At 42.7% G+C, this 15,803-nt stretch overlaps 1 protein-coding gene across 8 annotated transcripts in view; it reads right to left on the minus strand.

Annotated features, from left to right (window-relative positions):
- Positions 1 to 15,803, minus strand: part of ZMYND8 (zinc finger MYND-type containing 8) — a 420,239-nt gene that overhangs the window by 146,428 nt on the left and 258,008 nt on the right. For all 8 annotated transcript variants that reach the window (XR_014966854.1, XR_014966853.1, XR_014966852.1 and 5 more), the window contains one exon: positions 13,299 to 13,853. Coding sequence is in view for 5 of the 8 variants with exons in the window: in XM_085619413.1 (XP_085475539.1) it covers positions 13,299 to 13,853 (555 nt within the window). In the remaining 3 variants the exon portion in view is untranslated. The remainder of the gene's footprint in view (positions 1 to 13,298; positions 13,854 to 15,803) is intronic.

The raw sequence follows: 15,803 nt of genomic DNA on the forward strand, positions 1-15,803 counted from the left end.
CTGTTTCCATATTGATTTAGATCACTGTACAACACACTGTGTCATTTTTGTTAAGACTAAGGATACACCAATGGTCTCCGGACCTTTCTGTCCTGGTGGAGACCCCAGCATTTATGACTAGAGGGTAAAACACAGACTGATCCTTTTTAATAGGACTGCAAACGGGGGCCTGTGGTTGGACTAGATTGTGTATGTATATATGTTTTGAACACTTTTTCATTTTACCTGTTTTTCCATTTGAGACATATACTGGCACTTTATTCACCATTATAGCACCAAGCATTTTGTACTTAAGTAAGATTAAAGTATGTTTACTTTAAAATCATAAATGGAAGGATGTAAGCGGTCTGTCACATTCTCTGGATACAACCACTGCTCTTTTTGGTATGTACAAATATCCGGGTTCCGAGAAATACAGTGTTGTCCCCCTTTTCTTTTTCTATTGTTCCTTTACATCCACAAAGACGGTTTAGCTTACCCAACCAGGATGACATCCTGACTGATATGACAAATTAAGCTCTTTTTGCTGGTAATCAGGAATTTTTGCAGGACGTTTGCAAACACTGGGAAGCTTAGTTATAAGCCTATAGCTAGCAAGGTAACATGGTCCAATTGCAGACTTAGGATGTACCCAAGCTTGTTTCAACGCAGTCAGATGTTGAGACTGAGGAGGCTAGTGGTTAATGATAACTATGGTTAGTTAGAATAAATCCGTATTTTCAATAACAACCTTCAACAAATATGGGCACCCTAGCAACCATGTGGATTACATTTACTGAAGACTAGGACTGCAATTTGAGTTGTGATATGACAGTTGAAACTAGATTTAACATCAAGTTTCCTAATCTTCGATTCAATAGTCAAGAATAGCCACTCTTGCACGGATGAGCCAGGTTGACTGACTCAATAAAACCCTCTCAATTAAAAAAAAAATATGTTACTCACTTGATTTTCTAGCTGGATTTCACTTAAAATGGGGCTTAACGGACAATTTTAACACAGTTCTCTACTTCTGTGGGGGGTGGGGGTAATGAATAATTATCTCAAGGAAAAATGAGCTACATGAGAATTTTGAGCATAATAAACTTTCTCAGCATTCACTAACTTTACTTCTGATGCCCCCTTTGATTCCCGACCAGCTAAGGTTGTGGAGTCATTTGATTTTAGCCATTGATGAGATGATGCTTCAAGTTGGCTTGAAAGCATAAAGTTCTAAACAGAAACCAGTTTTGAATTTTCCCCTCCAAGTCGAGAGGCTTTTGGCGATAGCATTAATTTCCTTAAACCGTTTTCCAACATCGACTAACAGTGAAAATCTTTTCCCACTGCTCTTGCTACTATAGTTTGGGTAGCAGGGCTACCTGACAAGCCAGAACCATAAGACCAGATACTTTTCCAAATACTCTTTCCATCTGTTCGCACTGTCAGATGGATAGTGCAGGAGCCTGGTTCAGAACACATGTTCAGACATAAAGAACACAACCCTCATTAACCTCTCCCTTCTCTTAGTAGATAAAACTATTTTATTAAGGTTACATTTTGTAATGCTTTCGTAAGCATAAAGACAGTAAATGCATTCTAGATGCGATTCCTCTTCTGAAATCTGAAATGTTTATCGGTCCACAAGTTGTACATCAAATGTGGTACAGATTGAGATGGTGCTTGCAGATGCAGAGTAGAAAGGTTTGAGGGTGAAATCACTGCAGCAGAACTGCATATACCATCAACTAGAGATTAGAATTGTAAAGTAGAAGGCGAATGAATTAATTTTAGATAGTACAGCTGTAAGAGCAGCAGACTGCTGCACTATCTAAAGGTTAACACTGGTCCAGAAAGAGAAATAACTAAAAGAAAATCTCTTTCATGCAAGACTCCATACTCAATAACAGTCTGACAACTACATGAGTTGGACTCGGGAAAAAAAAAAGGAAAGGAGGAGAAATAGACATGGAAAAGATTTTGGACTTCCGTTGCCCATTTCCAGAACACAGAGGTATAGATTGTAGGGTGCCGAGGATCATAAAGCTCGATTTCGGCACACCCCACTTTCTGGCTTCTAGCTACCCTGGAGATCAACCTACACAACATGGCTCTTCAATATTCATTAGAGCAAGGCTTTTAACTAGGGAATTGTAAGTATTTCGGTTTCTTAAAGTGCTAAGAAACTTTGGAATCTGTGTCAGCATTTAAGAGAGCATTGACCAGAAGGTATTTATTCAGATTTATTGCAGCAGTCTTTGTAAAAACACCAGCTACAATTCGTCACACCCTAAAAATGACGTGTTCCTCCTATTTGTCAGCTTCACCACCACACAGTCTAACTTCCCACGATCGTTCTTAATATACTGTCATGTTCCATGACAGGCACAAACATGTCAGATTTCAGAATTAATTTGTATTAAAATATAAATATATTAAAATATGATACATACGACCAATTAAAATAATTAAACAATCAAAGAACTTAAAACGTTACCGTTTTATTCTTCCACCTTCTGTCTTGCCATGGGCCTAGCGTGCCCACAATTTATGCAGATGGTTATGAAATGATGCCCTTAGGTGTGATCTTTTAAAAAAAAACTTACTGAATGAACTAGTCATGCCAAATATGGGTATTGTTAAAATATTAAAAACACGGCATTTCACGCGGGTAATGTAGGCAGAGCATTTAAGCAATTTGTCTGCACGCTATAGTAATTATTTGTCAAATGTTTTAACTTTTATGTATTATGTGATTTATGATGAAATGCCTTTTGCAGAAGAAAGCCATGATTATTTGTTATTATTATTTTTACAAAATGTCTTTTTTCTTTTATGCACACTTGGATGGAGATGTTTCACTATAAAAATGTAACTAACGGTTTTCACCATCACTACATGAAAAGTGGAAATATGGAAAATAGTGATTTAGCAAACACCATTGTAATTTACGAGATTTCAAAATCACGATGTGGGCAGCTCCGGTTTTTTAAGGAAAATTCAATTAAAAAAGAAATAATGGTTTAATTTTATTTCTAACTTTATTGTGTTTGCCCCTTCTAATTTACCTTTCTCACCAAAACAAGACAGTCGACAAAGAACATTTTCTCAAACTTAAAATCTTCTTTCGTGGGTGTAGGTAGGCAAGCCTTCCTATTTTTATATATTATTGTTTTATCGACAGCCATCTTAATTAGGTCTGTATCCTCGCAGGAACAGCAAGGCACGTACCTTTTCTCAAAAAGGGAAAGATAACCAGCTCCCAAAACATGGAGGTACTAAGAGCAGCCGTTTCTCTTTGTGCTGTATTTCTTTTTGAGGGAGCCACAAAGAAGACAGTTTATCCAGTCATTCACGCGGTTGGCACACATTTTTAAAACAATTCGGATTAGGACTTCTATCATACCACGCAGGCCGCAAGTCACGGTGCGCGCCACTAGAGGTCAGCCAAGAGCAACGAAACCAAAACATAGCGACCGTCGTGAAAACACCGGAAGGGTGTCTCGATCAAAACATCTGGACCAGAAACACGGTCCGCATTCTTTTTGGGCCTAGTGCGAAGGGTGCATCAAACAGAGAACACCCCGACACCTCATAGAAGTGAGGATGAAGGCAGGAAGGGCTTAGGCTCTGGCTGTCTACCTTTCACGGTAGTAATTTGAATTAGTCGCAAGGTCTGAGGTACACTAGGAACAGGAAGGACAACTCCAGATTGATATATAGGAATAATACGAGTTTCATTTCTGATTCGACTACCACGTACAGATTCCCACAGTAAAAGTGTCTCCTTAAAGAATTAATATCTTGCAGAATGGTGCGATATGTCACATGGGGGGGGGGGGGGGGCGAAACAACTAGAGTGAACTCCTAGAGGCAGGACGGTGGCTTGAATGGTTACCTATGGCCAGAAAGAAAGTGCAGGACTAGAACATCACAGGCTGAGCGGATAAACGGACGGTCGACGGAGTGTGAAAAGTGTCTCTGAAACAGATGGCAGCCCTAAGAAGAATGGCTTCACCCTCCAATCCAATTCCCCGGAGGGAACAGATGGATCCTGCATAGTTCAAGGGCAGGACAGATTAGGAGCATGGCCCTGGTGGGAGTTTCCAGTGGGTGGCCTTGAGTTCCTCCACTTGGAAGGGCAGCGAAGGCTACGAGGACCTGGAATATTGCTCCCAGAGAGAAATGGGCACATCCGTAATACTAAAGAGGACAGTGAAGGAGATCTCTCCTCCAAAGCATCACGGTCCTAACGAGACATTTTTCAAATGTCCTTGGAACGCCTTTTACCGGTTGTAAGAAATCAAAAGCTCAACACATCACATTAATTACAATGTCCTTCTAACCCCTTGAAACAGGGAAAGGGAGGCTAGCGGGCAAGGGGTTGAACACCATCTGGACAAAGATCCCTGTACCAACACAACTCTGCAGTGGCATTACTGTTATCTGCAGCAGAGATTTAGTGGCAATACATACATAAAACATACTGGCCAGGACTGATTTGTATGACAGCATAGGAGCACTAACTTTAGCGTATGTGCAGGTCAGGCTGGTGGCCTAGCAAACTGATATTGTGAAAGGTAAAGCTGTGTGTATGCAAGATTTTCATATTATTTTCAGACTTTATTTTCATAACTGTAAGTTGACAAACACAGTAACAAAACAGAGTACTGCCATTTTCTGCTCTCCAAAAGCAGCAGGACTACGAGCAATTATTATAGCTGCAAGTCCATTTAACCTCGCATAGCTCAGGATTGCAAGGGAATGGAAGTGGTAACATTTGCCTGCCTTCTGCATGCTTCTTTAATACAGATGCTGCTAGTGTTCTGAGCCAGTGATACATGAAGCTGCACAAGAAAGAGTTCCCTCTCCTCTCCCCAGAGAATCAATGGAGAAGAAGGTATAAAGAGCACTGAGTATTTAGATGAGGCAGGCACGAAGACTGATTGCTAAGCAGACATGCTGACGTCTATCCCAAGTATGCTGCAATACCTACATGGCTTGGTGTACAATTAGGGCATTCCAATAACCACTCAGCCAGTACAATAACTATGAGGGTGATAACATATACACCGATTTTAGATGGGGACTAGACAAATTAAATAAAGAAAGTAGGGGTGTGTGATATAAAAAGTTTGTGGCACTGCTAATGTTAACTTTGCTTTATATTAGACTGCTAAGAGTACGGTCAGAATTACCATCATTCCGATACATAAAATGTATGTACAAATTATGCTAAATAATCTTACATTAAAAAAAAAGTGTGAGCATATGTGTGTACTGTTTCTAGGGGCCAGGACGGGGTGCGCATGGTACTGTTTCTAGGGGCCAGGGCAAGGTCCATATATGCAGATGAGAGCTATTCAGGCAGAAACCTCCGACTCCTAACACACCATATCTGAAAGAGCACAGCTCATTGTAGTATGAAATAAAATTCAACTACCCACTCTCCTTTTTTTCCAGAAGAGGGTATTTTACATTTAAATCCTTTTGAGGCTTAGATCTGCTTTTGTGTGCCCCCATGAGAAGTGAGGTTCAAGGCACTATTAAATCCCTAAAAATTTCCTTCTATTAATGAGGTAAAAACCAAAAAAGCTAAAATATTGCTGGACATAACCTACTGTGTTACAATGCCAATGGCCACGCAAAAAGATAATATTCATGAAAGTACCCGAGGGGGAAAAGCTTTGGGGTCTGACAGAACAAGAGGAAGGGACACGCAGGCTCATCTAGTGGAAACCTTCAAGGGAAGTGGGAAGGGGACAAAGTGGCCTGGGGAGGCCAAAGGATTGGAGAGTGAGATAGGAAAACTTAAATCTTCACTTAGAGTTTAACAAACATGGATCTGATGCAAAGGCAATATTTTTGAATAAGTGAATATTAGTAAAGATCCTCATAGTAGAAAAGATGCTTCCTCATACGGTTTTCCACAGAATCACTAAAAACTCTTCTTTTACAATCAAACAAAGATCAGTATTTTTACCCATCATTTTGGGTGAGTTCTTACTAAGTTACTGCTACATGTACCCATATAGACAGGTGGAAGGACTCCCCCATGTCATGTGAACATGTCCGATTAGACATACACCTGACAATTATCCCTTTCCTCCTCCCTTAGGGCTTAAGTAGGAGGTTCAAATTTACAGTCTGAAGAAGCCCTTTCCCTTATTTTTCCTCATGAGAGAAGCCTTGTATAGATACACAATTGGTCTTTTTAAAGGCTTTCTTGCTTCTGTGAGGGGACTCATGGTGAGACCGTTCCCTCTTCTTAGAAGTCTGTGAGGAAACGGAACACACACCACATTCTTTCTCGGAAACGACTGCAGTTTGATACTTAAGTTTCTGCAACCATAGTAAAAGTCTTCCCTCACGGGTTCTTGAGGGTTTTGGTAGAAAAGGTTCCGCATATTTTCCAGTCTCTCACGTTGTGGGATGGTAAAGGCAAATACACTCTTTATGAGGATCTTCTGAATGAAGTCTTTTCTTACTACAAGTAGCACAAGGTCTAAAGAGTCCTTTATTGACTAGTTCTGACATACGGAAACAGAGAGAAACCAATTTGGAAAACACCAAATCTGTAGAACTGAGCAGAGCTCAGGGAGACTCCCTCACACATGATGTGCAGGGAAAATCTGAGGGAAGATGCCACTGTTGGAAGCGTTCTAAGAGTATTGTCGACTGGTCATTGTTCAAGATTGGTCCTTTTTTTAAAGGACATAGATAGGCCTTTGCATTGGCATTATAGCCTATGATACGGATACATAATGCTTTACTACGGTACCGTGGGACTCCCACATCAACTTAGGGGAATGATTCAAGCATATGAATCTATGAAAGAAACCCCAATACTAGAGAACGCTGTAAACCTTTTACAAATCTCATCACAATGGGTGATTTAAACAAAGAAGGCTGATCTGGAAACCCCAAAGCTGACCGTGCCAATAGCCTATAACAAAGCTCAAATCAAGTCCTTGCTGGGACAGGGACAAAACAAACAAAGTCAGACAAGACAACGTGACCTGTAATGGATCAAGCTGGATGGTGCCTGCACCAAACACAAATTTGTCCCCATGATTGGCGTACACAGATTTTGTAAAGAGACGGCTTACCGCCAAGAAGACATCATCAACCTCAGGAATGTCTAATGAGGTCAACTGCGCCACTAAAACCTGGAGATGCAAATTGTGTAGGTCCGGGTGCCACACCCTGCCCTGCTGCTGCAACTGAAGTTCTTACCGAAGCAGCAGCTTGCTCTGAGGACAATTGCTCATGCACAGGAGTTCTGGGTACCACCTTCTCCTGGCACACTCCAGTGACACAAAAATGACTTTGCCCAGTCGTTCCAGATCTTCAGAAGTCAAGACAGGGGAGGTAGCAACGGAAACGCATGCAGGAGTCCAAGCCCTACTCTAGGTGGAACGAGTCTCCAAAAGAGCCTCCCTGGGAACTCCAATGCGCAAAAGTGCTGACACTGCGCATTCTTGGCAGGGCCGAAAAGACTGAGCCAGTGTTTTGCCTATCGATGGAAGATGCTCTGAGCCACCTCCGAGTCGAACTATCATTAGGGGTCTGCTAAGCGCCAGTGGCTGAGTTTGCACACCCTGATTCCGCAAACTGGTTCACTATCAGAGAAAATCCCTGGCAGTCCAGCCACTTCCAGAGGCCTAGAGCCTCTCGGCATGGGACCCAGGAACCCACCCCACCCTGTTTGTAGCAGAACCACATGGCGGTGGTGTTGTCTGTGGGCAGCTGTACCAGCTTTCCTCCAATGGTGGGCAGGAAAGCCGTGTGAATCACCCTCAACTCCAGCAAATTAATTTGGTGTCAGGGGTCCGCCGGAAACCAGAGGTCTCTGATCTCCACTTCTCCCAGACGGCCTCCCCAACCCAGAAGTGATGCATCCGTCAACACGGTCAATTCTGGTTGGGGCAAGGAGAGGGATCTGCCACTGACCCAATTGCAGTCCAGCAGCCACCATTGCAGATCTTTTGCAGTCTCCTGTGAAATCTGGATACAATTTAGAAAGTTTCCTTGGTGCTGTGCTCACTGGGACTTTAGATCCCACTGCAGAGACTGCACATGCCTCTAGCATCGGACACCGTCAGAATGCAGGAGGCGAGTAATCCCAATAAGCTCAGAGTAATCTGCACATTAGGTTTAGAACAGAGGCTGACCATAGACTGAATGTTGTGGGCTTTCTGGGCCAGGGAAAAGGGAAGAAACAATGCCATATTCCGAATGGTTCAGATAAACAGGGTGTCTGAGTAGGAGTCAGGTGTGACTTCTGCATGTTGATACATAACCCAACGATGTTAGGATGTTCACCGTTATCTGGAGGTGGTTAATGACTGCCTAGGGCAAGACCGCCTTCAACAGTCATCGAGGCAGGGGAAGATTGGTACTCCTATCTTCCGCAGGTATGCTGTGACCACTGTTAGCACTTTAGTGAACACTTGTGGGGCACTAGTGAGGCCAAAAGGGTGGACTGCAAACTTAAATGCTACTGGGCCTCTCTGAACCATAGTTAGCGCCTGCAGGACTAGGATATGGAAATAAGCATCTTTCAGGTCTAATGCCACCATACAGCGTCTGGGGAATTGAGCATACAGGACATGGGCTAGCATGAGCATCCGGAGTTTGTCTTTCTGCATAAAGAAGTTGAGTGCTAAAATTTAAAATAGGATATCCATTTTAAGTATAACACCCAGCTTCTATATCCGAACCCTCTCCATGGCCCCTTTGGCCAAAAGGGCCTGCACTTCCTGCTGCAAGACGAACTGGTGCTTCTCCATCAGTTGCCCTGATGGTGGCTGAAGGAGTGACATGGAAGAAAGAAATGAAAGGGTGTAGCCTCAAAGTATAATTTGGAGGACCCACTTGCCAGAGGTGATGAATTGCCACCACTGGAGAAAATAACAGATCCTGCCTCCAACAGGGTGGCTGTGTGCAGTAAAGAAAACACTAAAGCAGTTTTGTGACTGCGATTGCTGGAAGGGCAGGGGACTGAGCTGAATGTGTTCCTGATGCCTTGGATGCGGTCTTTGTTAATCGCAAGCTCAACCATGAATAGGCTGAAAGGCTTGCTAGACTGGCGATGGGTCTGGCATTGACGAAAATGAAAATCTCTGCTATAGCTAAGGAGGGAGTGAAAGTGCTGGTAGAATTGACTGGTGTGGGTAGACAGACCCAAAGAACATGCTGTGGCCCTGGGTTTCTTAGAACATTCCAGTGCTAAACCTGCTTAGTCGCCGAAAAGGGGAGTGCTATCAAATGGCATGCCCATAAAAGGTGCCTGGACATGACCAGAGAAGCCCGTAAACCACATTGAGGCATAGCAGCTAAGTGTCACTCTCTGATCCATCGCCCAACCTAAGTAGCCAGCCATGTCCAAAACAGAGTGCTTTACAAATTTAGCGGTGTTGATGCCATCTAGATAGCTTGGGTTTCGGGATTCCGCAAAGTCACCGGGACTACCGGTAAAACTTGGATCACCGTTTCCCATAGGGCATGGGAGTAGCAGCCTAGAAGACAGCTGGTGTTCACTGATCGCAAAGCAAGTTGTGGAGGAAAGAGTACACTTGCAATGTCTCTGTTCTCTTAGACTCACAATCAAGGGGGGTTGGTGGGGATGGTGTTGGGATATACCATATTGCTGAAATTCTGCACCCCAAAGCTCTCTGGTGAAGGATGTTAAGTAAGTCAGGGTTGCCTGGTGCTGGACGATGAAGTTGAGCGACCTGCCAATTGACTGGGGGCCCGAACTGGGTTTCACCCAAGCGGCCAAGAGGATATCTGTGAGGGCCTCATTAAATGCTAATAGAGCTTCTGTAGGTGCTTGATAAGGCTGGGGTCTTCACATCCATAATAGGTAGCTGTAGCTCCTGTACCTCCGTTGCCCTCCACATAAAGACAGCGAAGAAGGTCTTAGGAGAACTTATCCAGGCCACTGACATCTTGCAGTGCCAGCTCTCCTCATCCTATTATGAACACAATCTTCCCCTTTATCAAAATTATCAATGTCTGAATCAATGTAGAAAATACTGTGAAAAGACTGGGGACTACAGTATGGGCAAAGCAAGGATTCTGTATCCGAAAGGTTGTCTGCTGGCTGAGCTCTAGTGGGATCAGTGTGCAGCCTCAGTTTAGGTGGATTTTGCTCCGTCAGAAAGCACGAGTTGCAGTCGTTCGGCAGTGTTGGGACAGCGTCAATGTGAAGGGTTCAAGTGGAGAGGCCGACGCCACAACTGAAGACTGCACCATAACCTGTGCTGAACCCGTGTTTAGGAAGGCACTTAAAACCTGGATTTTTAGTGCATCAGACATACTTTGCAAAACTCTGATCTGAATGCCCATTTTCTGGCAGTAGCAGCAAACCAGCTCCGTTTCCATCTCTGGTTTTTCCGTATCAGCGCCAAGATGCTCCTTGGAGTGATAGTTGCACTATATAAAAACGCTTTTACATTACATACGGGTGGACCCTAAGGTAGATATCTACCTTAAGGCCCCTGAAGATATGCAGGGTCCCAAGGGCACGCTAGAGAGAAGCATTAAAGTGATGGAAATGAACAGCATGGCCTCCCTAAGGGCCATTACATGCTTCATCATCACTGACGGACCCAGAAATTCAGGGTATATTGGGGTATAGGCTCAGGATCAGCTCTAATGGAGATTGGGTGAGACCCTGCTGATGCGCTCAAGCCTTCTTCAGAGGGAAAGTGACAGAAAGGGGGAGATTCCCACTGGAATCTCATGCTTCTTCGTGAACTTACCTGAAGACTTTGACTACAACGCTCTCTGCCATAGTAACAACTTCAGGAGCGGAAACAAGATCTTCCTTTCTACGTCAACTGACGAGGGCATGGAGTGTCCAGTGTTTGGCAACATTCAGTTTTGCCTCGAGGTACCATATGGTCTTCAGATTGATTTTTTCACAGCCCCTGGAATTGTGTTCTGCTCCCAGGCATCATAAACATACTTCGTCGAGGGTATGTAACAAACATCTAATTGCACCAGTCCTGCACGATTTGAACACTTGCCTTAGGATGTGGAGTATTGCTGATGCGGTTTGACGTAAAAATGTGAATCAATGTCTGTGAATCAATCACGTCTCGCAGCATCGTCTCTGCGCAACCCTTCAGCGAACTTGAGCCACGTGCAGCGTGAAGAAGATGAAGTAGACTACTTGTACAACTGGTTTCCTTGCTCTTGAACGTTAACTTTTGGAATGCACAGGGTAGCCACAAGACTGTACACTAATAGTTACTTTTATAACATACATAGCAGTGAAATTTTGGGTGTGTATATATGTTTGTGATAATTATTGTTAATGGATTGTGCCTCTGTGTGATGGCTGGTGGTCTCATGTGTGTGTAGCTCTTCATTGGAAGCAGTTGTAACAAGGGGACAGGAAGCTAAACCTGGACTTAGAGGGGAGGAGACAAAGAGGCCGACAACGGAGGGGGCAAGCGCCGATGAGGGAGGGGGCGGGTGGACGAATGTCCACAGTCTCAGGAATGTGTGTGAGTTCACAAATCACACCTTCATCCGGGCGCTTACTGTGGCAGGGTGCATAATGACAAAGGATTACCAGCATTCATGCCTGCTAGATATCCTTTTGTGAACACGTCAGGTGTCAGTAGAGCCATCTGTAGCTGAACAGAGAGGTTTGTTTAGAGACGATGGCTTTGTGAATCAGGCCAGGTAGGGAACAAATGCATGTGTATGTCTGCCTGGGAGCGTTGCTATGTGTGCTACAGGTAAAGTGGCAAGCTATTATACAATTGGTGGAGGTCTGCAGGTGAGTGTGTGCTAGTGACTGTGACAAGGCAGGCTTATTAAACGCACTCCAACCTGTAAATGGCTATTTTCAAGGGAATTTTATGGTTTCATATATGAAAAATTAAGGGGCAAATTGGTAAATCTAGACCCGTATGTTTACTCCGATGTTTAGGTCTAGATTTCACATTTTTGGAATTCACAAAGGTTTCCAAGAGTAAATTGTGAAAGTGGCAGCTTATCTGCAGCACTCCTGGAAAACCTGTGTGAATTGCCGTTTTGGATCATGAGGACTTTTCTGACTTGCAATTTCATGTAGTGTGGACACGTGCAGGAGACAATGTGTCACAGGAATACAAATACTGTTAACAACTTTTTTCTTTCTTTCCCCTAGGCAAAGTACTTTTCCCTTTCCCATAGATACACTCCTTGCCATGCATCCCAGACAGTGTTGACGATGTCCCCTTTCCCATTCTCAATCCTTCGGCAGGAATATCTCTCCAACCCTTTTCAGGGAGGAAATGGGTCGATTACATGGTTGTGAATAGCTGTGGAAAAAATACTTGTGTGAGTTTTTTCAAACTTTCAGGGCCCTGTCACTCTGCACCGTTCACTCCCACCAATTGTAGTAGATAAACTCACAAGAAATTCTCTGTCAGTAAATCTTTCTATTATTGGCCTCTCACTCGTAACACAAACTTTGCCGGGGTACGCTGCTCTTACAGTGCAAATAACTCGGAGAACTGGAACCGCAGAATATAGATTGGGAGGGGGGTACTGCAAAGAGTAACACTGTGTATAGCCATTGGAGGCTATTTTGTTGGGGTTATACAGCATATGATTTAAACCCCCAAGGCTGTTTCACTTAGATGTTGCTGAAACTAACTCTTGTAGTACTCCAGAAGTAAATCAAAAGTAAATTATACCTACTCAAAGCAAAATCTATATGAATCAGACCAACATCACAGAAGTACGGGTTTTTCTCTTCCAGAGATTAAAGTGTGTGATAAAGTTGCACACAGGAATCAGCAGGTTATTACGTTAGTGGTATGACTACAGAATAAAATCACAGAGTGGTTCTTGTAAGAAATTGGGTTACTGGTTGACTGGGGAGTGAACCCTGGTCAAGCAGGACACACAATTCTTGTCAAGGTAAGGCACAAGTAACCCACAAATTAACCTGCGTATTTAGTTATGCAGTACAATATCCTTGTTGCAACAACATCAAATGTTGCATGGCTAAACACTTATAAGGTCCCAAAAGCGAGACCTATTGGCTATGCCAATGCTTGTTTCTAAAATGTTACCTGTGCTAAGTAAGCTATTTTTCAGTTCTCCAAGACTAGCAAGAATAGTGATAAAAAATGTTATGCAAAGCCAGTGGAATCCATCCTCTGCCCATATTTTCATCAGTAACTAAGTTATGTGGGACATTTTTGTTTTAGGGCCAACAATATAAGTGTTAGAGAGTGTTACAAATTGTGTAATGTATACAGAAAATGCACAACAAATACAGCAATCATCAGAGAATACAAAGCACGTACCTTTTACAGCTTGCCTGGTTTGATATCTTGTTCCTGGAGAGGACTGTGTAGATGGTACTGACGTTGGTGTTGTAGGTGTTGCTGGTGCTGAAACCATTGTTGGTGCTGCTGTTGTGAGTGCTGCTGTTGTGGGTGTTGCTGTAGTGGGGGCTGCTGTCATTGTTGGTGCGGTTGTTGCTGTTGCTACTGCAGTTGTTGGTGGTGAAGATGTTGGAGATGCTACTGAAGTTGGTGACTGTTGAGTCTGTTGTTGCTGCTGCTGCCGCTGAACTTTCTGCATGTGCCATTTCTGAGAGGATGTTTGAAATTTACCTGATGAATTCCACACTGCTCGTGGAGCGGTAGATAACCCAATTACATTTTCTTTCGGCAGAAGTGGCCTCTGCTTTCTCACAGGGCTACTCGTTACTGCAATTGGAATAGCAATTGTACAAGTAGCACTGGTTGTCGCTGTAACAGCAGCTACTGGAATCTGGGCAGAAGATCGTGTAAGTATTGGTGTTTCTGGTGGAGGCAGTGTGGTTATACTGGTAGTAGCCGGAACTGGACCTTCAGCTAAAAATATAAAACATTTAATCAATATACATTGTAACACATATTTCATTATCGTTTTCAATGAATCATCTATTGGTCGAAGATGTTCATATCATATGTTTTACCAATCACTACATATACAATTTGTGATGTGCAGTCAAGAAATAGAACTAGACATTGCAAAGCACAAGGTGGTAGTTAGCAGCTATCGCAGTACAACTGTAACAACACTTCCCATCGTGAACCACATGGGTCCCTTGACCTAAAAAATAAACCCAATGCACATTGTCCTAGAATGAATTGTGTTAAGATCTACGTGATGTGTCGGGTGGCATGATACACAACTCTTAAGTAATCTGCAGGGTTTCCACTATCTGATTTTAGTTAAGTGACTACAAATGGTTTCCAAAAATAGAGTAGATTAAAGGTTGATTGAGACTTGTGATAAAGGAAAACTTATAAAGTGCCAGGGACCCTCTGAATCTGAACTAAAACTAACATCAGGGACAAAGAAGAATCGTAGGAAGTGGTACAACTGTATAAAAACTTTGAGAAGGGTGTTAATATATAATGGCAGATTGAGACCTCAAAGGATGACCACCTTCTTCTATTATAATTTTGTAAAACAATATGGATTTCAAAAGAGATTGCCTTCACAAATGGTTAAGAATTTTCTGTGCTGGCAGAGCGGTCCTGTTTTGAAAATCATTAGAAATGAGAAGTAAGGGACGGATTTCTTAACTGGGACATGTTTTGACAGTTGAAGCTCATCTAGGTTTACATGCCAAGCATTAGTCCACCATTGAGTGGTTGGGTCCAGAAACTGTATTTAAAATGTACTTTTTTTTGTCAGTTCAAAAATGCAGTCAAGCTGACTTCCCTATAACTGTGAGCAGAAGCTCACAATGCCCCATTACATAGTCTCCATCTTCAGTTTTGTTTGCATTTTGCATCAATTACCCTTCTTCACTGGGGAGGTGCGAGTGTCACATGAATTTAGAGGCACTTCAAGCTGCCAAACTATTGTTGCAGTGTCAAGAGTCGAAATATGTGCATTGATGCTAAAGCAGCATCAATTACTAGTGGGGGAAGATGTTAAGTGTGAGAAGATGCAAACACTTGTTAAAGTATATTTTGTTCCACCTGTGCCTCTCACCTTGGTTGTGTATCTAAGTAGTAGTGTTTAGTGAATCCAAAACTGTAAAACTGAAGACCAAGTGACTGCCATGCAAATATCTGGTATTGAGGTGTTACCTATGAAAGCTACTGAAGCTCTTTTTTTATTTGCTGGATTAATGTTTGGATATTTGTGTCTCTTTATCTACTAACACAACATATAATTGGATAGTTTTAAGAATCCATCATGCTATAATTTGTTTTGTAGCGTGCAATACAAAGAATTGCTCAGGTTTCATTATTGCGTTTGTCTCCCATACATTCTACTTCACTGATCTAGCATAATTCTCTATGCTTGTGTTTTGATGTTGAAAGAAGACAGGTAGGTCAGTGGGTTGAATAACGTGAAACACAAACTACTTTGGGTACAGTGAGGATTATTTCTCATTATAAACTTTATGTATTTGTAGATGCAGTTCCAGAACAGGCAAAGCTTGAATTTAATTTACTCTGTGAAATTGCTTTAAAGAATGCGGTCTTTAACATGGCATGTTTTAAGAGTCGTCTTATGCATTGACTCACATGGCAGGGTCATTAATCCTGAGAGAACTAAATTAAAATTCCACATTGGAGGTGATAACATTCTAGCTTGGTTTCCACTTCTAGAAATCTTTTTAATTACTGGAGTTCTGAAAAAGATTTTTCTTCTCTGCTCTACGAAGGGGGTGAACTGAAGATGAAGAGCCACAAGTGGGACCTCACGAACAAGTTACTTAGCATTGGTAATGCCTTTTCTGGTAGAGACTATATCTAGCTGTAGATTCCTTACCGTTAAAATGTCCCCAGGCTGGATCC

The sequence above is a fragment of the Triturus cristatus genome, chromosome 7 (assembly GCF_964204655.1).
Source record: "Triturus cristatus chromosome 7, aTriCri1.1, whole genome shotgun sequence".
Lineage (NCBI taxonomy): Eukaryota > Metazoa > Chordata > Amphibia > Caudata > Salamandridae > Triturus > Triturus cristatus.